The sequence below is a fragment of the Ciconia boyciana genome, chromosome 6 (genome assembly GCF_034638445.1).
Source record: "Ciconia boyciana chromosome 6, ASM3463844v1, whole genome shotgun sequence".
NCBI lineage: Eukaryota > Metazoa > Chordata > Aves > Ciconiiformes > Ciconiidae > Ciconia > Ciconia boyciana.
The window spans coordinates 116514-140736 of record NC_132939.1 but is presented as its reverse complement, the minus strand read 5'-3'; the positions used below and the strand labels follow the sequence as shown (position 1 = coordinate 140736).

The window sequence follows — 24223 nt, the reverse complement described above, 5'->3', positions numbered from 1 at the left end:
ATGCGCACCCCTGGCCTCCCCCGCCTCCCTCCCTCCTCCTCCCGCGCATGCGCGTCGCCCCTTCCAGGCTGTTCCCCGCGTGGCGGCCAATGAGGAGCGGCAGCGGGGGCGCGCGCGAGCGGCGCGCGGCCGGCGGGCGCTGCGCAGGCGCGGCCGTGACGTCGTGCCCAGCCGCCCAGCGCGGCGACGGTTCGTGCCCGGGAGCGTTGGTCGCGCGCTCGCGGCCTCCCGCCCGCCGCCGGTGAGTCACGTGGGCCGCGAGCCCTCCCCGGTCCTCCCGCCCCGCCCCTCCCGCCGCCGGCGCCCCTCGGCCGGCCCGCCGCCCCCTCCTCCCGCGGGCACCGGCTCAGCCGCGCAGGCCCGGCCGCCCCCCGCCTCAGCCGGCCGGTCTCCCGCGCCCCTCCCCGGGGCCCGGCCGCCCCCGCCCGCCGGCTCGCCGCAGGCCTCGCTGGCCCCCGCCGCTCCCTCCCGTCTGCCGTCGCCCCCGTGCGCGGCTCGGGCCGTCCCCGGTTTCCCCGCGCTGTGCTGGCCCGGGGACCCCGGCGGCGAGCCTGCTGCTCGGCCCCCCGCCTCCGGCAGCCCGGCGGGGCCGCGGCCGCGGGGACCGGCCCCTTCCCGGCCCGCCCCGCGGAGGGAGGGCTCGGCCCCCGAGCCACCCCCGCCGGCCTGTCCCTCCGGCCGCCCCTCGGGCCTCCCCGGTGACGGTGCCGGCACCCCCGCAGCGCCGTTCCGCGCGGCCGCCCCTGCCGGCTCCCGTAACCCGGCCCTGCCTGGCGGCCCCAGCCCTGGGGGGGGGGAGCGCCGCTTCCTCCTGCCCCCGGCTGCGGCGTCTTCCTCCCGCTGGGCCCCGCCAGCGCCGGCCCCTTCTCCCCGCCTGAAGTCCCCCTGCCCCGCGCCCTCCCCTGCCGGGGGAGGCCTGTCCCAGGGGGGGCCGGCCGCCGCCCGAGGCCGGGGGGAGCTGGGGGCGAGCGTCTGGGCAGCGGGAGCAGCAGCGCGGGGCTGGGAGGGGAGAAGTGCCCGGAGGATCATGGCCGCTGCTGCGGGCGAGCGGGGCGTGAGCGCCCCTGAACGGGGCTCGGTTGCACCGTGGTCTGCGTCAGGCGCACCCCCGAGACAGGCGGAGATCGCAGCCCCGCTCCTTGGGCCTCGGCGCACGTTGCTTTTCCGTTTCAGCGCCTCTGCCTCCCCGCACCCCGGCTCCCGGGGCCGGCAGCACCGGGCAGCGCGCGGCTCCCTCCTGCCCGGGCGGGTGGAACGGCCGTGGCCTGCGGCAGGGAGCTTCCACCGGCGCGCCTTTGCTCTCCTGTACCCGGGACTGTCCTCGCTGCCCCAGCGCCTCTGAGCAAGTCTTAATAACTTGGTTTTTGGAAGCCCGGTGTCTGAGCGTGCACGCTGTGACTCCCACAGCCTGCCGAGGGCCAGAAGTTAAAACCCTGCTCCCTGGCCATGGAGTCCTGTCCCACGCGTCCAAGGCGTAATTCCTCCTCAAAGCACGTTTCCGCATTGTCTTCCCCGGTTTTGGCAGCTTAATGGGCTGCACCGGCAGGTCTTCGACCTGACTTTTCCTCAGAAGTCCCGAATTCTAAACACGAGGTGCGCAAATTCCAAATCATTGCGTCTGTGCGTTTGGCCGCATCTCCCCGAGATGAGATAAAACCCCCGGCGTTCAGCCCCCCCATCTCACTGGTTCGGGGGATGATCGGCTGCTCTTACGTTCCTCGTGCCGCCTGCCTGGTGACTCCCTGGGAAGCGGCTTCCCCTGGATCTGCACGGATCTGAATTTGGGTGTTTAGGGAAGCAGGCTTTTCTGTACTAGGTGCTACTGATTTTTTCGGGGGGTACAAAATACAACTAGAGCCTTGTCTGCATCAAAATGAAGGGAGTTGATCTTAGATCGTCTTAGTGGGCTTAATGTAAATCTCTGCGGAGAAACACGGTTATGCGAGATGTAGGCCACTTCACCTGAAGCTGGGAGGATGGCCATGAAAGCCTCATTCTGGCCAGGTTTCCAAACTTCCCCGCAGAGCAAGAGTGTCTGAGCGCACAACTACGCGTTGCTGCGCATCCTTCTTTTGAATTGAAAGCAGGGAAGTGTCACTACATCGTCTCTTTGAGGCAGGGGCTCCCACTTGTGTACGGCGCCGAGCACCATAAGGCCTGAATTCTGTGTTACCGTGGTATGGGGGAGAAGAAAATCGTCTTCTGTGGGGAGACCCCGCAGCTTCGTGTTGCAGCAGGAGTGCCGGTGTTTACCTTTCCCCGTGACATCCAGCCGTCTGATGCTAACGGCTTTGCCTTTTAGTTTGTAGTCTGCATCTCAGCGGTCGATGTCCAGTCCTCTTGCCTGGGCTGAAAAAGTCCTCCTTTGACTTCTGGCTGCCTGGGTTCGGTGATTGCAGGGACCCGCTGCGGCAGAGGGTGCTGGCTGGAGCCTGCTTCCTATCTCGTGGGTACCTCTCCGTGCTGGAGGACGGGGAGGGTGGGAGAGATGAGCGCTGTTCTCGTGTTGGTGGTCTGCAGCGCGAGATGTTTGGTCCGGTTCAGTCGTGTTGCCGGCTGGCAGGTTTGAGAATGCTTTTGCTCTTTCCACTAATATTGAGAGTCTTAAATGTCGGTGGTGGATGAGAGCTGATTGTGCGACGTCAAAATTAGCAGAGAGCGTCTGTCGAGGGAGAAAAGGGGGGTCCTTGATCGCGGGCTGGCCTTCTCGCTTGGGCTGAGTGGAGAGAGGTCGGGTGCCGAGGCCGAGGACAGCAGCAAGCTCTGGAACGGGCTTCTCTGCGTAACTCCCGGGCGTAGTTAATCAAAACAAGGTGGGAACAGGTGAAGCGCATCCTGTCTTTGTGCGATCCTGGATCTGCCCTGTCTGGGAGTTGCCTCACCTGGAAGGAATTGTTTGTCTGTTTGACCTGCGCCATGGAAACTCAGCTGGTTTGGGGTGGGTAGGTAGGCAGCTGTGGATCGCAGTGAAGTGACGCGTGTTTAGGAACCAGTAGCCGAGAGTGAACTCTCTCCTGTCCCCGGGCGGCGTGTTTAAGGGAAGCTTGTAATGTTGATGTGCCTGTTTCCTTCTTCCAGGGGTAGGAGCACACTGAGGAGCTGCAGTGGTTATCGACAGCAATTGCAGTAAGGAAGGGAATGTTGTGAGCTGGTTACGCATGTTTTCCCCAACCTGGCAAAGGTGGGGAGAGCCCGGTGAAGAGTGTTTTCCTGTCCTGTCTGATGCTTCAGAAAGATTGAGCCACAAAGCACCTACCTCTTCAGGCTACGTCTGGGTAGATTGCTAGAGAAGACAGTGAGAAGAGGACTTGTAGCAGACTGAGTAAAGCAGGGTGGAAAGCACAGTAGGAAGGAAAGGAGGAGCGCAGGGCTTCAAGAAGCAAGTGCTGGAAGAAGAGGAAATTAGAGTGAGACTTTACAGGGCCTTCACCGAAGAAAAGGAGACTCGGACTGAAAGAAATGGAAGGTGGCAGCAGTCGCACTTGCAAACGTCCTGAGGGAAGGAATTGAAAATTAAAGGCAGTCCCCAGAAATGGAGATGAGAGGAAATAGAAGCAGCCCCTCGTATGAGTGGAGGGAAACCCTTGAGACTGGGGAAGAATGCTCTGGAGGTAGCTGAGCAGAGCGGAGCCAGGAAAATACCGTGAAAAGGGGGTGCTAAGATTGGAAAAACGGGTGGAAATCCCAAGGGAGAGGGAAAGGGGAGTCACCAGTGACACACACGCTCAGCAGAGTTTGACTGGGGGAGGAAGGAGTAGGGCTGAGTTGAGGGCAGGTCCTGAGACGCTGGAAAGGAGGAGTTGCTGGGCTGGAAGTGGCAGAAGGAAAGGAATCGGAGGCAGGAGCGGAGCCTGTGTATGCCTCCGGTAAGCAAGCCGAGCTGGGGACTCTTCTGAGCAGGGAAGTCTGTGAGTGGCCTTTGTGGATGGGGCAAAGTGACCAGAGAGAGAAAGGGTTTGGAAAGAAGGCAGAGGGAAAGGAGGGGTTGATAGACCGGAGGTAGGCAGGTTGGAGGGCTGCAGAAGGGGAAGGCTGAGGAAGAAAACGCATATTTGGGAGAATCGGTGTGAACGTTGCCTGAATCGGCATATAATCGGTGGGAAGTCAGGGTGGATTTTGCTTGTGTTTCTCCTGAACACCAGGGTAAATGACAAGGATAGTCAGGGTGCGGTAAGCCACGTAGTTTAGCCCAAAGAAAAGACAAAAAGGTACCTTGAAGATTGCACAGCAGAGATCCCAGCACGCCACGCCGTGCCGCACCCTCGATGGCTTCTGCAGCCTGGGTATTCCCAGCTGTGGGAGGATGGGGCCTCTTGCTTCGTGGTCAGGGCACGCAAGCATCCTAGCCTCGGCTTCCTGCTCTCGGCTCAGGTGCTCGGAGGGCAGCAGGCTGTCCCTCCACGGCGCTGGTCTGCCCGGGCCTTTCTGGGAGGGTGGTCTCTGCAGCAGGGCTGCAGCTGGCGGGCTCCGGAGGGGCTCAGCGTGCCGTGGGGCTCGAGGAGGGAGTTTCTGAGCTGCGTGGTGGCTCTGGGAGCCAGGTGGGATGGGCTCAGCAGCCTTTTGTAGGTTTGATGAGTTGTGGAGTTATTCTTGGGCGAAGGCGGCGAGGAGCCGGGGATTATATTTGCATTACATCTTACTTGGGTGTCACTAATGACAGCACTTGGGATTTCTCCCCCACACATAGCGCTTGTTCAGGTAAACTGTCCCATGAGCAATCCTCTCGACTTGTACGTTCTTTATTTGATGAGGAGCTCGCTCCTGCGCTGCCTGGTGTTCGTTTCTGTACTGAGCTGAGCTGGCACGCAGACCTTTGCAAAGGCGCAGCGTGCCACATCACCCCGTGTGAGGGGCTGGAGCGCTTGAAGTCGTGCCCCCGTCTTCAGGTGGAGCAGCTGAGGCAGAACGGAGCAGGACCTACTCGGGAGGGTCGCTTGGACTTCAGGGGCAACCTTTGGGGGGAGCACCTCGCCCTGATCGAGGAGCGCTCTGATTGTGCTGGGCGAGGAGAGGGGTGGAGAAGGTCTCTGGAGGAGGAATATCACAGGAAAAAACTCCTTCAATTTGGCAGTATCTGTTTGAGTTTGAGGTGTGGCTTTGTTTTCATGGCGGAGCCTTTCAAAGGGCTGGGGTGTTCTGTTACAGCAGACAAGCGTGTTAGCAGATTGCTTCTGCTAAAGTAATTAGCAGTGATGTCATCTTTAAACTTCCGAGTAACCTATCCCTAGAGTTGCTGTCCGCCTGTATCGCAGCAGCAGCTAGCTCCGACGGCCAGCACTTCCCTCCCTGGGTGATGGCACAGCAGGGCTCGTCTCTGTGGGGCGTCGGGCTTTTCCCTGAATCGTGTGTGTTGGGGCTTGCGCTCGCCCCTCGTCGAAGCTCAGCATTGCCTTTGGGGGGTAGAGCGAGGCCGGGAAGCTGCTGCTGTCCAGGGAGCTCTGCGCCTGCTGGGAAAAACAACTGTTTTCTCTGGTGTTACTCTTAAACTCGCCACGGTTGAGAGCTGCTACCAGGTGAAACTGGAGCTTTCCCCAGCCGGCTCACGAGCATCAGTCCAGCGTTTCCTCTCGCTCACAAGGGCAAAAAACTTGGTTTGAGAAGTGGAGCTTCGGTTCTGCAAAGGAAGAGCTGCTCCGCAGCGGGAGCGGTTTCTTCATTAGTCAGCCAAAGTGACTGACGCCTTGTTTTGTGACGGAACTGATTTAATTGTAATATATTCTTGTCATTAAATGCGCCTTTAATTTTGTGCTGCAGTTCTCTCAACCTTCGCGAGTGTTTAGTCAGCACTAGATATTTTCCTGTCCACCCCAAAGAAAAAAACTTTGAGAGGCAGAAGAGGAGAAAACTGGAAGGAAAATGTGAACGAGTGGCTAGTGCGCAGTACTTGGACCTGCAGTGCAAGAGGCCTTGCGACGAAACAAGGAGGCAGCAAAGTGGAGAACGGGTGACAAATCGAGGAGTGGCTGCTGTAGCAGTAATAATCGGTGTCCAGCTCGTCCCTGAGCTGCGACGGGCTCTTGGGTGTTTGGAGGTTGGGGCAGGTTGGTGCCTCCTGCTTCCGCTTCCAGAATGGTTTGGTTTTCCGTATTTTCTGTGGCGTTCGCTCCTGCATCCTCACGATCAGCCAAGGGTGGCACGTTCCCAAGGGCGCTGTAAAACAGTCGGGGCTACCTAGTGAGAGCCCGGCTCTCCTTCGTCCGGAGCTACGAGTACCTCCTCCAGACTGGTGTTTTCCACCGGCCTCTCCCGTCTCCTGCCCTCCAGGGGGAAGGGGACGAGATTCCTGGCTGTCTTTCCCTCCTGTGGTCTCCACCCTCATATTGAGTCTCCAAGCCTCTGATCAGCCCCTTCACCTCGAGGGAGCAGGTGTTCTCTAGCATTCGGACTCGAGCTATAACTGCAGAAAGGTGTTGGGTAAGAAGTCGTAGGGTCCCTCATCTTATTTGGGGCTCAGCGTGGGTTTCTCAGGTGGTCTCAGATGGGTTAGGTGGCTCAGCTTTCTCTGCAGCAAATGCCGCAGGGCCTTGGGGTGGGAAGGGAGACGGCAGGCTGCGGCCGGGCTCCCTTGGCTAATCACAGCCTCCATGGGGTGGTCATTACTCTGGCTTTGCAGATGTGGAAAGGGACGCTGATGTTAGGTGATAGGTCTGGGGCTGTGGCGTCAATCTGTGTCAGAGCTGGGCTTGGAGATCGGCATCTTGCTGATTGGGACTTGCCAACAGGGTTTTAAATCTACCAGGCGCTGTTTCCGTCTTCCACTAAACGCCTGCTCCGTGTCCCGGGGAGATCGGTGTTATCTTGGTGAGTATTTTTACATGACTGTCTCTCTTCTCTTGTCTTGTTAATTTTTTTTTTTTCCTTCCTAGGTGAGGTGTGGCGTACCAGATGTCAAGTTTTAATGATTTTATGCAGTTTTTTTAAAAGACAAATGGATTAATGAAGAAGAATTTTAGTGAAGGAAGGGGAGGAAAAAATGGAGCAATTTGGAACGAACTGATATCTTCCCCTGTACTGCTTGGGCCAGGGGTGAGACAGACCTATCCAGCACCATTTTCACCGTCAGTTGTCTTCTGGCGTTATAAAAGCGCTCCCTGAAAGCTCCCCTCCAGATCTCTCCGTTAACCTACCCTGCGCTGCTTGGAAATGGTTGCCGCAGAAAAGATTTAGTGAAATTCCTGTTGATTCCCAACCACCAAGTGGATACTAAGCCTGTGGAAAGGCCCGGGGAGTCAGGAGAAAGGAACAAGTAGGAAGAGGACGAAAACACACAATCCGCTGGACCTTCCCCTCCCGCCCCCCTTGCAAAGAAAGGATTTACAGCTCAACCTTGCACCAGCTGTTCCTCGGCTTTAACAGTCAAGAGAGAAATAAATAAAATTAAACGGCCACCGCCAGCCAGCCAGTCCCGGATCCTGGTGAAATCAGGGAGAGTGTTTCTGTGACCCCCTCCAGTGAGGGGGAGGAGGAGGAGGAGGCGGCGGCACAGCAGTGCTGTGAGGGAGCTGGGCAGATTGCTTGCGAGACACCCCCCTCCTCCCGTGCAGCAACCGGAGGGGGCTGCAGCATATCAGAGGGCAGATTAAAAAGGAGAAGTGGCCTCCTTGAGACTCCCGGAGTGGCTTTTTCCAAGAAGTTTACCGATATCTTGCGCTTCCCCAGGGTGCTCGCTGGGTGGGAAGGTGTGCCCAGCCCCTCGCCTTGTCCGTCGCGCTCATCCCCTTGCCCCTTGGAGCCTGCTTGCCAGCGTCGGCCGTGTGAGGACCTGCTTTTTGCAGGCTGTCGCCCGACTGAGGAAAGCTCGTAAGGGCTCTCGGCATTCCTGCCCCAGCGGCCGTTTTAAATCTGAATCCAGTTCTCTGTTCTGAATTTTTGATGTTTTTAAACCTCCTTCCCTGCGCCCGCGAACTCTTGCGGGGCAGAGCGTAGTGTGGACTCCTCTCCCGGGCCTCGCACTCCGGAGACCGCCGTGGACTTCTCCGGACTGTCTGCTCTGGTCAGAGCTCGTCCTGGGAGCAAGCGCGGAGGCTGGGTAGTGGTTTGCCCCCGTCCCTCTCCCCTCCCCTTCTCATCTTGCTCTGACTCCCGCTGGGCCTGGGCTATGCTGCGGGGCGGATCCCCCACCACAGCTCCAACATGCCAGCAGCATCCGGAAAGAGATTCAAACCCAGCAAATACGTCCCGGTCTCAGCTGCTGCCATCTTCCTAGTGGGAGCCACCACCCTCTTCTTTGCCTTCACGTGAGTCCCAGCTACTCAACCAAAGAGCGGGGAGGGCGAAGGGAGACCCGGGGACCCAGCCCCCTCCGTGCGGTGCCGTGAGGCTGGGGGGCAGAGACCGCACGGGGGTTATCGGGGAGAGGAGCTGTGACTTCTTGCCGGACTAAAGGGGGGGATATTGTGCTCTGGGTGCTAAAGGATGGACGATGGAGTCGCCCTGCAGTCCGTCAGAGCAATTCAGCCTCAGCTGGACCCGTTTCACTCGGTTTTCCTGTGAGGTGAGCCAGAGGAAGCAGGGCATGGTGGATCCCAGCGAGGCACCTTGCCACCGCTCGGCTCTGGTTCCTGGCAGCCGCTCCTCTGCTGTCTTCGGGTGTTTGCACAACTCGCTCGTCTCGCTGGCAACTCTCTCGCAAATCAGCCAGGCTGGGAATTAGTTTGTGACCTGTAGGCGGAAAATGGAATAGATAATTTTCTCCTTTGGAGCTAAGTGAAGTGGTTTGGTGGACTGGGGCGGGCTCCATGTTATTTTTAGAGTTTCGTAACTGATTTGTGAGCCACAAAGGAAAGTTCAAGGAGAAGTACTCTGACCCCTGCGTGGATCTCTCGCTGCTGTTGATGTCAGCCTTGCCCTGGAGGAAACGAGGGTTTGGTATCTCTGGAGAGGACCCGAAGGAGGTGGCCTGCTGGCGGGTCACCGAGGCCTGAGGCAGATGCCTGTGTTGGCCTCGGAGCCGGTGGGGAAAAGCCAGCGTGTAAAATGGTACCGGTTGCTGGAGAGGGCCAGACTGTACCGTAGGGATCTCCCTGGTCTGGGAGAGGGGTAGGGCTGCTGCTCACGTTAACATTTTCCCTTCCTGCATGACAAATAGCTTGTTAACAGTCTCTCGGGGCCGAGCTGAGCCCGTTCTGGGTTGGTGGCAGGCGGGGAGGCAGGACCTCAGGGTGCCGAGGAGGCTGCCGAGCTGCTGTGCTGTCGCTGAGCCCTGGCGGGGAGCTGCCTGCGCTCCCTGCTCGAGCGGCCGCAGCCGGGCTGGCGCCAAGGCACGTGTGTGTGCCAGGCAGGAATGCTGGAGCACGGCAACCAGGACTGGCTACCAAATCCTGCAGCGTGTTCCTGGGGTCGGGGTCTGAGAGGGGATGTGTTTTGGGGGGACAGTAGAGAGATCTGTAGATAAGTCGGGTGTTTCTTTGCACTCACACCTTGGAGGGCTTGATGGTGGCTCCGTGCAAAGGGTTTGGGATTGTTACGGCAGTCGGGAGATGTGCCGGCTGCTGGCCCGTGGGTGCAGGCAGCCGCTGTCCCAGGCGGGGGAGAGGAAGGCGGTGCAGCACTGCTGCCTGCGTCCCCTCAGCAGGGCGCCTGTTGAGCGGCTCCCTCCAGCCAGCCAGCTGCCCTCGTCTCTGCTTTGCCTCTTGAGCCTCCCGCCATCCCTCCTTTCCTCTTCCCATCCCTCCTTTCCTCTTCCCATCCCTCCTTTCCTCCTCCTGCCCCAGCACTGCAGAGGGGCAGAGCACACGCTGGTCTGAAGGTGGGCAGCCAACAGCCTCAGCGGGTCTGCTCTGTCCTTCCCCCTCTCCCGGGAGGCAGAAGATCAGCCCAGCTCCCTTTTTCCTCCCTGCTTAGCTCCCTTTCCTCCCTGCTTTCCTCCCTGACTGTTTCTCTTTGCTGCCAGCTGCTCCTGGCAGGGTCCTGGCCAGGCGAGAGGGAGGTGCACCCCCTGCTCCCGGGGAGCCTCTCCTGCTCCCTGGGGTGGCTTGCTCTTGCAAGGCACCTTCCATTGTGCCCCAGCGAGAGCCTTCCCCACCGAGGGGTTTTACTGCCGGGGCTGCGGGCATTAGCCGGGGCTGCAGGCATTAGCCGGAGCTGCGGGAGGCAGCTCCTCCTCGGAGGCAGAAGGGCCGGACGTGATGGCTGCTGCCGCTCCCTGACGGGATGGAGCCACCCGTGGCTGGAAGGTCACCGCGGCTTTAACGCCTGGCAACAACCGGGCAATAAAAGAGTAATTTGATGACTACAGGACAGAGCCGGTTTGATTTACTCCTTCCAGTGACGGGAGGCAGCTGGTGGTGTCGCTCAGCAGCGTGCGGCAGTCCCCCCACCGAGACACTGCACATTTATCAGGCCGGCGCTGCTGGCAGCTCTGAGGCTGGACGTTTTGCTGCTTCGGGCTGTCAGACACTTGCAGGAAGTCGCTGTCCCTCTGCTACCACTTCAGGGGGATGAAGGAGAAGAGGAGGGAGTGGGCGATGTCCTCTGAGCAGCTGTGCATGACACACCGTGACTTGGGGGGACAGGCGTGCCTCTGCTTTGTCACGGCGGGCTGCACGCTGCGCTTTGGGGGGGAATAGCAGGGCAGCCCTATCTCCCCAAACCCAGTCCTTGCTGCTGTGGCCAAGCCCGCGGTACCTGGCTGTGAGCTATCGCAGCAGCCGATAGCAGCCGCTTATCACCGAGCGGCGTGGTGCGAGGCATCGCCGGGAGCAGGCACCGGTGCCGCGGAGCAGGTTTGTTCAGAACAGGAACACCTGGGCAGGGTCGCTTTAATTGCAGGTCAGTGGATGTTATTTAACCTACTTTAAAACATCAAATTAAATCTCAAGTGGAGTGGCAAAGCGCAGCGCACTTTCACATGGGTTATTTGGCGGGGAGGGAGCTGCGTTACACCCTGGCGTTACAGTTCTCTTGAGGCGGTTTCTGCCTGGCTGCTGGAGCGGGGTGGAAGGGACATACAGGACCACAGCGAGGTTTGCCTCCTGCGTGAGAACTGTAGGATTGGTTTCCTGTGGATCACTGTGCCCCTCTTCCCTGCCTGGCGAAAGACAGGCGAAGCGGCTGCGGGCCTGTTGCCCGGCCATGCTCCATGCCGGCTGCTGCCTGACGCGGAAGCAGGGCCCCCCCTCCGTAGCGCTTGCCGCGTCTGGCGTGCTTGCTGCAGACCCGCTCGGGAGGGTTACGCTGTCAGCATCGTACCTAAAGCTCGTACTTTGGGAAGTGAAATGGAAGTTGTGAGGTGGGGGGGCTCTGGGACGCCTCCTCCCAGGCAGAGAGCAGCCGGGCCTTGGCACAGCTCTCTTGAAAGGCTCCAATTGTGTTATTTCTAGCGTATCCATCGGACGCCTTTTGGTCCATCCACACTGGCCCAGGATTTGTATCTCTGGGCCAAGAACTCTATTTAATTGATTAATTTAATTAGGAGATGCTGCAGAACACGTGGCAGTTGAAATGAGCTGAGGCTGATTGTGCTGGAGGGAGCGGGCAGCAGGAAGAGGGGGTGTTCCTGTCCTCCCTCTGGAAGGAGTGGGGGTCTCTGACTTGCTAGGGTCTCAAACAGGTGCTGCTTTAGGACTGAAATTCCGCCCCGGGGTCAGTTTCTCCATTCCTGCGTCTCCCCCCTGGCCTATACTGGTCCCTGCTCCTCATGCAGTCGGTGCTCAGCCTCTCCTTCCCTTGGAGGCAGGGAGCACCTCCGAGCTGCCCTTGGCAGGGGCTCTCTGGATAGCGTGCCGTCGGTCGGCCTCTTCCGTCTGTTTGCCTTGACTCTTGCTTGTGGCCACGGCTCCGTGTGGCTTTTGGGGCTGTATAAAAGCCTGCAAAGTATAAACTGTTTCTTGCGGTCAGGTGAATCTGTCTGTAAAACTTCTGAGCCCGACTTTTCCTCCCGTCCTTGCAGCTGGCAAGGCTGCAAGGGAACTGTACCCGTTTGGGAAAGGAGCTCTTGCCTCTTCCAGCATTGATGGAGGAGAGAGAAAGGAGAGGCGTGAGGACAGGGACGCCGGGATAGGATGTGGCAGTCCCTGGAGCCAGCGATGCCTCTGGTACGCGGTGGCATGCATGCACACTCCTAGTTGGACCCAAACTTGTGTGACTCATGGGGAGCAGGGGTTGCGTTTGCAGCAAGGCCTTCGAGAGAGCTGGAGAGGCCGCAAGTCCAGCCCTCCTGCGGCGGGTCTGCGAGGTGAGCACGGTCCTGGCACGGTGCCGGCCCCTCCTCGCTTGCTCGGCGGCGGGTCGGAGTCCAGGGGTGCAGGCAGGGTGGGGAAGGTGTCCTCAAGGACGGCTTTCTTCTGGGAAAGGGCAGGGGACGAGGGACCGCAGGGTGGCTCTGAGCCTGCGGAGGGGAGGAGAAGCCAGGCTGGGGAGTGACGGGCTTCTCCTGGTATGACTAGTGGCAAAAAGCCCGTCTCAGATCCAGATGTGACTCAGTTTGCCCGAGGTTCCCCAATTTCTCTTATGTGCTGCCAGGGACAAGTCTCGACAGCTCTTCTAGCAATGGGCGTGCTTCGCATCCCAATCTGGAGAGGGAATTTGAGTTCTCTGGGACCTGCGTGGCCACGATGGAGCTGGAGCCCGCGCTCCCCAGCTGCTCTCGCTGTCGAGGCAGGGTCTGCAGCCCCGTGCTCTCCGTCTGGGAGAGCAAAAGGCAGGAACACGTCGGTGCTTCTGATAACAAGGTTTCCCGTCAGGATCGGCAGCCACCCTTTGCTCCCTGTGCTGCAGAGGACCATGTTCCCTCCCGTGGGGTGGGGTTGATCTCGGGGAGGCAACTCCCCTGTGTTTGGGGCCACGAGCATGGATGCCAGCAGGCGGTTTGGTCCAAGTAACGTACGGTCTGTGTATCGTGGGGATTCCTGCTTCCCTCCCGTGGTGTAGTGGGGTCCCTGGGCTGGCAGAGAGCTGGGAGGGCAGCAGGCAGTGGGCTGCTGTGCTCGGGAGTGCCGGCATTGTGCTCGTGACCCAGGAGTGCTCAACCTGAGGCTACCCTCGTAAGCTGCAGGTCCTTGTGGTCCCCGGAGAGGGTGTTCTGCTTGCCCTGGCCTGTGAAATCCCGCTCCAGGCTGGCTTTGCATCCCCGGCCGGTTGTTCAGGGTCTAAAGTTCGCTCCGTGCAGAGCAGCCCCTGGCAGCTTGCCTGTCCAGTTGCACACAGCTGGCAAGACCTGATAAGGACAGGGGTTGTAAGCTGGCCCCGAGGCACCACACCGGCTTCTCCGATCAGTTCTCCTTTCTGAAGGCTGAAGTTCAATCTTTCGTCCACCCGTGGAGTCTGGCTGGCAGGCGGGTTGGCTCTCAGAGTAATCGGGGTCCTGCCTGAGGGTTCGTGACCATCCAAGATGGAGACCGGGGGCTGGGTTTGGAGGACATGCTGCAGTGAGCCCTCTGCTCCATCTGCAGCTGAACACACAGCCCCCAGAGCAGAGCTGGACTGGCGGGGGGTATCGATGTCCCCAGGCAGGTCTCCTCCATTTGGTCCGCTGGCATCATTGGTCACCCTGTTAAAGCTGTGGCTGCGTCCTCCTCGGTGCCAAGGTGTCAGGGTCTGCTGGTGCTGCCTCAGCTAAAGGGTCGGTCTTTCATGTGCCTGGGGACCTGCTGCCGCTGTCCTGCCCCCCGGGAGCTGCTGTTCTCCCTCCTGGGAAGGGCTCGGTGCCCAGGCAGCGTGGGAGATGATGGGAGAGGTATTCCCTTCCCCTGGAAGGCCAGTCCTTCCCTCTCTGCCTGTCCCAGAGCTTTTCCTCTGCGCCAGCCTTCGCTGAGGCAGCTCACTCCTTCCCCTGCCTTGCCTTTCGAGGATCTGGGCTGCCTGTTTGGCTCAGCCTTGCTGTTGGCATTTCCCGTGTGCAGGGATGGCCAGCGTGCAGCGGGTCTCCCTGGCTCCCCTCCATCCCTTTCAAGCAAAGATTTGGGCTGGGCTTTGCCTTCCTAGAGAGAGGAGCTCCTTGCTCGGGGTTTCTGGAAGGGCTTTTCCTCCCTTTAGGGCTCATCTGAGCTGCCCTGCCCCTCTTCCTCTGGCAGTCTCTCCTCTGCCGCTCTTACCTCTGCAGCTTGGCAGAGAGCAGAGCTGGGGAGGCTCCTCTTGAGTTGGGGTGCTTGGCTCAGTGATGTGGGGTGCTTGGCGCTGCCCTTCCTTGGGGCAAAGTGACGTTATGAGTGTCCACGTTCCCCTTGGCACTGTCTGTGTCCGGTGCCCAGGGCAGGAGAGGAGAGAGACGCCCCTCCAAAGGGGCTGCTGCACCACGAGGGCAGAGAGCAGCCCCGTCGGGTCACTCGAAGACCAGGACAACAGTGGCTACGAAGAGAGAAGGGGGCTAAGGAAGCCACCCATCTTGAAACCGTGCCACCGGCAAGGCCCCCGGCCCGGGAGGCTGCGGGGAATGGGCAGTTTGCCCCTTGCCCAGCTCCCCTTTGGCTGCTGGGCGAGTACCTGGGGGCTGCCGGCTCCCTGCCCTGCCAGCCTGCCCCGCTGCAAATACCAGTTTTGCCCTCTGCGAGACTTTCTCACCTTCATTTTCTGCAACCCACTTAAACCACTTGAACGTTTCTTGCCGGAGCTGTTCCGGTGGGTGGCCGGGGGCAGCCCTGGCAGCAGCTCGGTGCTGGGGGTGGGTGGGTGGGACAAGCCCTCTCCCCGGGCACAGCCTGCCCGTCGGAGGGGAAGGGGAGGCTGGGCTAGGTGTGTGCTCCTTGCTCCTGGCGTGGCTTCCAGTCCCGTGGCAGCTGCCAGCAATGCCGGTCGTACCGGGCTAGCTGGGCTCGACGTGGCTAGCGTGTTCTTCCCTTGCTCAGGTCTTGGCCTCGCAATGTCACGTACGTCCTGTACCTCTCCGGAGCTGCTCTCTGAGGGTTTCGGGGCGCAGATTGGAGAGAGCTCCTCCTCGCCAGCCCGTCCCAGCTGCGCTGGCGCCGCCCGCTCTGCGGAGAATCCGTCTGGCTGGCTTCCAAAGGAGACGGCAGGGCCGGCTGTCTCGGGAGGCAGAGCCGGCACGGCTGGTGCCGTGCGGGTTGTGAAGGAGCCGCTCCCCACCCCGGAGCAGAGCTCTCGGTGAAACGCCAGGAGATGCCGTCCCAGATACGTGAAGGTGGGGAGACATCGCCCAAGGTGCCCAGGAGGGCGAGGCTCCCACCCCAGCGAGGCGCTCGGGGGCTCCTCAGCAGCATGGAGGAACAGGGGGGTGTGGAAGAGGTTTTGGAGAAGACAGTTTGCAGGTGCAGCCCTGGTCTGGTGTGCAGGGCCGGGGCCTGGAGGTGCTGCTGAGGGTGGAGGCACCGGGCCCCGCTTTGGGAGAGGAGGAGGAGGAGGAGCATGGTGGTTGGCAGAGCCGGGCTTGGCTCCCGGCACGCTGCTGCTGGCCAGCTGTCTTGTAAAGTCGAGAGGGTTTGCCCTCCCGCTCTCCTCTTGCCCTGTCGCTGTGCCTGGACGGGGACTGCCTTGTCCTTGGCCAGCGGAGGGCAGGTCCCGCTGCTGCTTCCCACCATCTCCAGGTGCAGGGAAGGGCCGGGGCGTGGAGCCGTGCCCGGTGCCTGGGTGTGCCCTGCCCGCCTCTCCCTCCTCTGCTGCCAGGTGGGTGCCAAGGCAGGCGTGCCCGCTCCTTCAGCCCCGACCCGTCTTATCTCCTGCCTGCCGCTTGCCTGGAGGCAGCCCTCTGCCTGGCACCGTCCCTGTCCCCTCACACGCTACCCCATGCGGGAGGGTCCCCCGCCTGTCCTTGCTCAGGGCCTCGCCAGCCCTGGACTGGGCTGAACTGGGGGCAGAGCCCTGGACCAAGGGTTCATTCCCAGTTGGAGCCTCTCTGGGGCTCCCAGGGCTGCCGTGACAAGGACAAGGGCTGCCTCACCGGCAGTGGGACCCGTCCCCCGGCTGACTCGCAGCGGGGGGTGGTGGAGGAGGGGACGGGACCAACGCCTGCCCCTTCATCTCTACCTGCTCGGGGCCGCGGGGGATTACAGCGCTGGCACCATATGTCACCCTGCCTGCCGAGCCCTGCGCTCTGCCCCTCTCTGCTCCCACTGCCTAAATCCTTCTGCGCTTATCGCTGCAGGGGGAAGAGAGGGACAGATGCTGTCCTAGATCTGTGGGATTAAACTCCCAGCAGCAAAGCAGATTAGGGTATTACGCTGGCGCCTCTGAGGGGGAAGCCCGCTGTCCTGAGCCCGTGGCCGCCCGGGGCAGGGGGAACAGTGGTGATTCCCTCGCTGTGCTCCCACAGGGCCCCTCGGCCAGGCCCACGGAGGAGCTGGGTGCTGGCCGGGGCAGGCTGGCGTGGTGATGGGGTCCCCACGTGCCACTGGAGGCGTCTTCAGGCTGGGCTCCAGCTCCGGGATGTGAGGAGCAGGAGCAGCTCCGGAGACACTGGAGCTGCTGCTGGTTTTGCATCCCCTCGCGGGGTCCCCTCTGTCCCCCGTGCTCACTGGGGCGACGCACGGAGGGTGACGCGTGGAGGGTGACGCTCAGGTGCCTTGTGGCCGGATTCCTCCCGAGCGTCCCGCGTGCCGTCGGCCTGGCTCGCCCCGTTCTCGCCACCACCTGCGGGCGCTCCCCGTGGCAGTGGGGTCCTGCGCTGGCAGTGCCCGTGGGGCTGTGGGTGCAAGAGGCGAGTGGTGGTTTTGCTCTGTGATGATTTACTGGAGCGCTTCCCACACCAGCCCCCCATGGGTGCTCCCCTGGGGCTGGGGGGTAGGCTGGTCTGTGGAGGGTGGCTGAAGACACCCTAGGTCAAGCTGGCCTGGGTGCAGCTCCAGTTTAGGCGTGGAGGGCACTGGGTGAGAGCGAAAGGAAGAGTTGATGGCAGGGAACTTCCACAGCTGCCTGCCTGGGCAGGAGCCTGGAAGCACAGCCCAAGAGCAGGGAATGTGGACTTCCCGGCCAGGCCACCAGGAAGCACGGCAGGAATGGCTTACAGGGACGGCTGTGGGCCTCAGAGCGGGGGTGGTTAGCGCCCGCTTGGCCCTTGCTCGCTCCCAGGGCACCGTCGGAGCTCGTGACACCTGCCTGGGGCTCTGCGGGAGCGGGGCCGGGGGAGGCGATGCGAGGGGCAGCGGGAAGCGCCGGAGGGGTGACCCGTGGGCCAGGGCTTGGGTGTCTCACTGCTTTTGTGCCTTGCAGATGCCCAGGGCTCAGCCTGTACATCTCCCCAGTCATTCCCGTCTACAATGCCGTCGTCTTCCTCTTCGTGCTGGCCAACTTCAGTATGGCCACCTTCATGGACCCAGGCATATTCCCGCGAGGTGAGTCTGGCTCTGCTTGGGAAGCGTCTCGGATAGAGCTACCTCCTTCCACCCTTCCTCCGAGGTAAAGAGGATTACCCGATCCCGAAAGGCTTGAGGAAAGCCCTCCTTGCCCTGCCCGGGTGGGATCGGGCGGTGACACACGCTACGAGGACGGTAGCTCTGGGTTCAGCACCCAGCCTGTAGGACCAGGTGGTGGAAGCAGCGTAAATCCCGGCACCTCGTATGGGGTACCTGGGGCTCAGGCGGGTGTCGTGGTTTTGGGGCAGGGCCTGGGAGAGCCCCCCCTCCTCTACCTGTATTTGGGGGTCCCTGGCTGGTCCCTGGGCCAGGTGAGGCGGGCCTGGTGACAGAGGAGGGCAATGCCAGGCCTCTCCAGCTCGGGCGGGCAGGAGGCTGGCTGGGCCCTGGCGTCGCCTTCCCCCACGCCCTGACGCGTGGCTGTGCTGGGGTTTCCTTGTCAGCTGAGGAGGATGAGGACAAGGAGGATGACTTCCGAGCTCCACTCTACAAGACGGTGGAGATCAAGGGCATTCAGGTGCGCATGAAATGGTGCGCGACCTGCCGCTTCTACCGGCCGCCACGCTGCTCCCACTGCAGTGTCTGCGACAACTGTGTGGAGGTGAGGAACTGCCGGGTCTCGATGCCTCTTTGTTTCCACGTAGAGTTTAATACAGAGTCCAGGCGGGAAGCCCTGGCAGCCAAGCCCTTCACTGTGTCTTCTCCCCACTGACAGGAGTTTGACCATCACTGCCCCTGGGTCAACAACTGCATCGGGCGGCGCAATTACCGTTACTTCTTCCTCTTCTTGCTGTCGCTCACCACACACATCATGGGGGTGTTTGGCTTCGGCCTGCTCTACGTCCTCTACCAGGTGGAGGAGCTCTCTGGCGTCCGCATGGCGGTCACGTATCCTCTGCGAGGCTGCAGGAGCGGGGCCGAGCGGGGAGGGCGTTGGTGGGGCTGGGGACAGCATGCTGTGGAGCAGGGCTGCGGCTTTTCCTTAGCTATCTGCTGATAGTATGGTGGTGATGTGCGTGGCCGGCTTATTCTTCATTCCCGTCGCTGGCCTTACGGGGTTCCACGTGGTGCTCGTGGCAAGGGGCCGTACTACCAACGAACAGGTATGCCGGTGGGGCTGGCGCAGGGCTGCTAGCCCCTGTCAGGCCGCATCCGGATACATTTTGGGACTCCCCGGGACAAGACAGACGTGGACAGGCTGGATTGAGGCAAGGGAAGGCCACTGAGCTGCTTGGGGGCGAGAGCACGAGGCGTCTGTGAGGGGAGGCTGAGAGCACCGTGTCTGTGCAGCCGGGAGATGGGGGATCTTTACTGCTGCTGTTAGGGGTGGCTGTAGAGAGGGTGGAGCTGGGCAGGCTCTTCTCAGGAGGGCAAGAGGCGACAGGCACAACTCGAAACGAGGCAACTCCCAGTTAGGCACGAGGGAAAGACTTTTCCCCTCCGAGGGTGGTTCAGCACTGGAACAGGGACCTGGAAAAGGGGGAGCATCTCCAAGTGTCTCTGACCTTGGAGATTGTCATGAGTGAGCTGGACAAACCCTGAGCAACCTGGCCTGGCTGGCCGGAGCGGAGACCTTCCGAGGTCCCTGCCCGCTGCGGTACGCTGCGACGCTCCTCATCCCACAGGTGACGGGCAAGTTCCGCGGTGGTGTCAACCCCTTCACCAACGGTTGCTGTAAGAACGTCAGCCGGGTCCTCTGCAGCTCCCCGGCCCCCCGGTGAGCCTGGCGCAGCACGGCCGTGCCCCCCCAGCCCTGCAGCGCCCGGGCAGGCTGCCCCATCCTCAGCTCTAGGCCTTGACCTTCCTCCCACCCCTCTCCCTAGGTACCTCGGGCGCCCGAAGGCCGAGCAGACGGTGCTGGTGAGACCCCCCTTCTTGCGGCCCGAGGTGTCAGACGGTCAGGTCACTGTCAAGATCATGGACAACGGTATCCAGACAGAGCTGAAGAGGACGAAGGTGAGGAAGGTGGGGACTAGCGGTCCCTGCACTGGGGCCCTCCGTGGAGCCCAGGGGTGCAAGCCTGCATCCGTGAGTAAAGAACCGAGTGAGCCTTGTCACGTTCGCCATCCCCCTCCATGTCGTCTTGTTCTGTGTCCCCACGGGACGGAAACCATGTCCCTCCCATGCGGCAGTGACCGCATGAGGCTTTGCACCCTCCGTTGCCCTTCCCCATCCCGTCCTCCCCCCCTTGCGGCATCCTTTGGAGGTCCCCCTTCCTCAGCACTTCCCAGCACCTGAGGCACGTGCCGCCTTCAAGCGCTCAGGATGGTGGATGGCCCGGGAGGCAGCGAGAGCCCCCTTAACGCCGCTGCCCGCTCCCTGCCTGCCGAGAGAGGGCTGAGGCCTCGGCACCCCTCTGACCCCCCCTCTGCGCTTTGTCTCTGCAGTCCAAAGGAAGCCTGGAGGTGACGGAGAGCCAGTCTGCCGACGCCGAACCGCCCCCCCCACCTAAGCCAGACCTCAGCCGCTACACGGGCCTGAGGACACACTTAACCCTGGCCACCAACGAGGGTAAGGAAGGCACGCAGGGTCCCAGGCAGCCGCTGGGAGGGGAGCCCAGGGCTGCACCAGGCAGACCAGGAACCAGGGCCGTAGGCGGAACAGGCTGCAGGGCAGGCCCGAAGCAGATCAGCACCGCTGCGTTGCGGGGCAGGACGTGCCCGCGTTTCCGGGCTGGTATACGTGGCCCCTCGCACTCGGAGAAGCCTGCGGGATGCTTACAGCCAGCTCTGCTCCGTCGGAGAGGAGCAGGAGGCCGAGCCGAGCCGGCGCGGTGCTTGCCCGGCGCCGCTGTGAGCTGCGGCGGCCTGCGACGGGCAGGCTTGCAGGCTGCCGTGCTGCAGGCAGGCGCAGGAGCGTTGCCCGGATGAAGGAGGCGAAGGAGTGGCAGGCCTGGCTTGGTGGCAGAGAGCATGTTTGTGGCAGCCTGCGTGACTCGCTTTCCCCGCTTCCCCGAGTGCCGGCGAAGCAGTGCTCGGAGCTGCCTGTGTGGGCTTGGCGAGAGAGGTGGGATGTGAAGGGCAGAGCCTGGAAGCGGCCGCTTCCCGCAGCGGGCCGGGGGCCTCTGCAGCTCTCCCCGTCCCCCCGGCCAGGGCGCGGCACTGGAGAAGGGCTGCGGCACGTGTATCGGTGGGGTAACCGGCCAGCGGGGCTGACGCCTCTGTGCAGCGCGCACCCCGCCGACCCCGGGGCGTCACCCAGCCGGGGCCGCGGAAGTGCCAGCCCCAAACGCATCGCCACGGGGACACGTTTTCCATTCCGCTCCGTTCCATCCGCCCCGGTGCGCCTCTCCTCGAGCCCATCCCCCTCTCCACTTCCCCCTCCCTGGTCTGTCCGCCCCAGGCTCAGAGCCGGTTCTTGGGAAGGGAGGCAGGGCTCCGCACAGCGTTCCTTCCCCTGCGCAGCCCCGGGGAGCCGCCGCCTGTCTGAGCGTCTTTCTCTCTTCCCCCGCCTGCAGACAGCAGCTTGCTAGGCAAGGACAGCCCCCCAACGCCCACCATGTACAAGTACCGGCCCGGCTACAGCAGCAGCAGCAGCTCGGCAGCCTTGCCCCACTCCACCAGCGCCAAGGTAAGGCCGTGCCCGGCAAGCGGGGAACCCAGCCTCCGGGGGATGCTGCCACCTTCCTGGTCGGGGGAGAGTTTGGGGCGCGCGTTGGGAGCTTTGGAGGGGCCCCATCTTTCTGTGGGTGATCGCTGTGTCTCTGCCCCTCAGCTGAGCCGAGTGAACAGCCTGAAGGAGCCCAACTCCATCTGCGAGAGCGGCCGCAAGCCCAGCTACCGCTCGGAGCCGAGCCTGGAGCCCGAGAGCTTCCGCTCGCCCACCTTCGGCAAGAGCTTTCACTTCGACCCGCTCTCCAGCGGCTCCCGCTCCTCCAGCCTCAAGTCTGCCCAGGGCACGGGCTTCGAGATGGGCCACCTCCAGTCCATCCGCTCGGAGGGCACCACCTCCACCTCCTACAAGAGCCTGGTGAACCAGACGCGCAACGGCAGCCTGTCGTACGACAGCCTGCTCACGCCCTCCGACAGCCCCGACTTCGAGTCGGTGCAGGCGGGCCCGGAGCCCGACCCGCCGGTGGGTTACACCTCGCCCTTCCTCTCGGCCCGCATCGCCCAGCAGAGAGAGACCGACCTGCACGGCCGCTTCGCCGGCGCAGTCTCCCCCAAGCACGCGCCGCCCCGCGAGCCCTCGCCCGTGCGCTATGACAATCTCTCCCGCCACATCGTGGCCTCCATTCAGGAGCGGGAGAAGCTGCTGCAGCAGCCGCCGGCCCCGGGCAGGGAGGAGGACGCGGGGCTGGCGGACTCGGGCATCCAGTCGACGCCGGGCTCCAGCAACGCCCCCCGCACCAGCTCTTCCTCGGACGATTCGAAGCGCTCGCCCCTGGGCAAGAACCCGCTCACCCGCCCGGCCCCGCCCCGCTTCGGCAAGCCCGAGCCCCCCCACGCGCTCCGGGTGCGCTCCCTGGGCTCCCCCGACCAGCCCGCCGCCCCCCACCTGGGCAAATCCGTGTCTTACAGCAGCCAAAAACCAGCGTCTCAGGCCAGCGTCCCCGAGACGGAGGAGGTGGCCTTGCAGCCCTTACTGGCACCAAAGTAAGTACCGGCACCGGCCGCCTGACGCGCAGAGGGGTCTGTGGCCCCGCGGAGGGGGGTCCCTCGCCCCAGCGCCTGGCCGGGACGCCCCGAGGGAGCCGGGGGCCCGGCGTGTCCCCTCCCTGCCTGCCCCCTCCAGACCTCCTTCCTCTGCACCAGCACCCGGGGGCAGCGAAACGCCCCTCGCCTGGGAGCGAATGCGGCACGTAGCCTGGAGAAGGGCGAGGGACATCCTCCCCCCCAGGACGGAGCTGGTGCCCCCCCACGCCTCCCCGGGTCACCCACAGGCCTCTCGGGGAGCTGGGGTGGCCTGTGGGTGCTGGAGGTCCCCGGGGAGGGCCGGGCTGCGGCCGCGCCGGACGCTGGGATCCCTCCGGGGGCGACGGCAGCCCCGCGGTCCTGGCCTTCCCCCACCCCGAGCCTGCCCCGCGGAGCCCCGCTCCCTCCCCCTCCTCACGCCCTGCGTCCGTCCTTCCTTCCCTCCGCAGGGACGAGGTGCAGACGAGAACGGCCTACAGCAAGTCCAACGGGCAGCCCAAGAGCCTGGGCTCGGCCCCCCCGGGCCCGGGGCCGGTGCCCCTCAGCAGCCCCACCCGTGGAGGAGTCAAGAAGGTCTCCGGCGTGGGGGGGACCACCTACGAGATCTCGGTATGAGGGGCAGAGCCGCTCGCCCCCTCCCTCCTCCCCAGCTGGCGCCCGCCGGCCCCGGAGCGACGTTCTGCGGCCGGACGCTGCGGACTCCAGGGAGAGCCGGACCGGGGGGAGACGGGCCAGTGGCCCCCACTGCTTTTCTTCTTTCTCCACCCCTCCCCGGGACTTGGGGGGCTGACACACACCCGAGCAGGGCTGCTCTTCCTCCGCCCGCCGAGGACTGCCGCCGGCAGCCCCCCGGCCAGGCGCAGGGGCTCGGGGGGCCGCAGCCTCGCGCCCCGGCGCCATCTCGGCTGGGCCAGCCACTTGTGGGCCTTGTGCAATCAATCGCTCGCCTAGCGTGGTAGGAATGGATTGTTTTTAAACCAGAATACTTTTTTTTATTATTATTGTTACGGATTCTATTTTTTTTCTCTTTCTGAGTTACCAGGTGTGTGTATATATAAATATCTATATATATAAATATAAATATTAAAAAAAAAAAAAAGCAGAAATTATATATCTTACCCAGAGAGAGGAAGAAACTACCCCTTCCCTGCCCAGGGCCTGGGCCCCCACCTTGTCGCCGTCCCCAAAGGAGGGATGCGGGGCCGGGGCCGCCTCCTGCGTTCGTGGACCGAGCCGGGGCAGGCGCCTGGGGTCGCTCCCTCACCCCAGGCGGGGCCGGGGGATGGCAGGCGCCCCGCTGGGGCGCCCCGAGCCCCGTCGAAGGCCGAGGTGCTTTCAGCCAAGGACGCCCTCCTCCCCAGTCCCTCACTTGTGAAGCCTCCAGCCCTCCCGCCCCGCGCCACTGCGGCCGGGGAGGAGGAAGGGCCGAGGGGCAGCCCCCTGCCCGTGCACGTCCCCAGACCCACCCTGAGCTGGCACCTGCAGGGGCTGGCTGGCGGAGAGACACGGGCGGGCACCAGCCTTTCCCCCCCTGCGGGTTTTGCTCTTTTTACGTTTCCCCGGGGTTTGTGTTGGGAGTGGGGTGTTCGTTGGTTTTGTTGCCTTTTTTTTTTTTTTTTTTTTTTTTTTAAAATGGGTCTGATGGGGTTTTCTCGCTGTCACGTGGCTGTTTTTATTTCCGTTGGGGAAGAGGAAGGCCAGCGGGGCACATCCCCACAAAGCAATATTTTCTCATCACATGCCAATAAAAATGCAGCCAAGGAGCCCGGTTCTCCCCGCCCTTGCCTGGGCAAACCACCCCACGTGGGGGCCCACGAAACTTCAGGCACTACTTGACTCTTTCTCTACGGCAATATCTCTCCCGTGGCCTCTGCAAAGCCACGCCATTGTTTTTTTTATTATTATTAGCCATTTTAAAAACGAGGAATAAAAGGATATTTAATGAGCCACTCTGGCGGGCATGCGTGTGCTTTGTTTAGCGTCCAGGGACGGAGGAGCCCCTGAAGGGTTCCCGTTCTTCAAGGCCTCGGCCTTCCCTCCCTCCTCTCGAGAGGGAGAGGGAAGGGGGCCCGAGGAGAGCCGAGCCCGGCCCCGTTTCGGGGAGGCACCTTCCCAGGGTGCTTTCGGGCAAACTCTGCTCCCGCAGAAGGTAAGTTTTCAGGGCGTCAGTGAAAGCGGCTCTGGGGAAGGCGTCGCGAGAGCTGGTGAGGCTCAGGATCCTGCGCAAGACGCTGGGACCAAAGGAGGACCTTGGTGTCGCACCGTGACCGCTGCTGGAGCTCCCGCTGCCCGCGGCGGCAGCCCTGGGCACTCTGCCAGCAGCCACCTCCGCCTGGGGACACGGTG

The 24223-nt window shown here is 62.5% G+C and overlaps 1 protein-coding gene across 2 annotated transcripts; it reads left to right on the top strand.

The window, feature by feature from the left end:
• The first annotated feature begins 74 nt into the window (after positions 1–74).
• On the top strand, positions 75–23826 carry ZDHHC5 (zDHHC palmitoyltransferase 5). 2 transcript variants are annotated; one of them, XM_072865799.1, is made up of 12 exons: positions 94–241; positions 6867–8237; positions 17101–17222; positions 17687–17844; positions 17959–18131; positions 18244–18346; positions 18869–18960; positions 19067–19199; positions 19631–19754; positions 20701–20813; positions 20958–21838; positions 22327–23826. In XM_072865799.1, the coding sequence occupies exons 2-12, from the start codon at positions 8134–8136 to the stop codon at positions 22490–22492; spliced, it is 2169 nt and encodes a 722-aa protein (XP_072721900.1). In that variant the 5' UTR covers positions 94–241; positions 6867–8133; the 3' UTR covers positions 22493–23826. The 2 variants fall into 2 exon arrangements, with proteins under 2 accessions (XP_072721899.1, XP_072721900.1); XM_072865798.1 differs by lacking the exon at positions 6867–8237 and having other exon boundaries at positions 75–241.
• Positions 23827–24223: the final 397 nt, after the last annotated feature.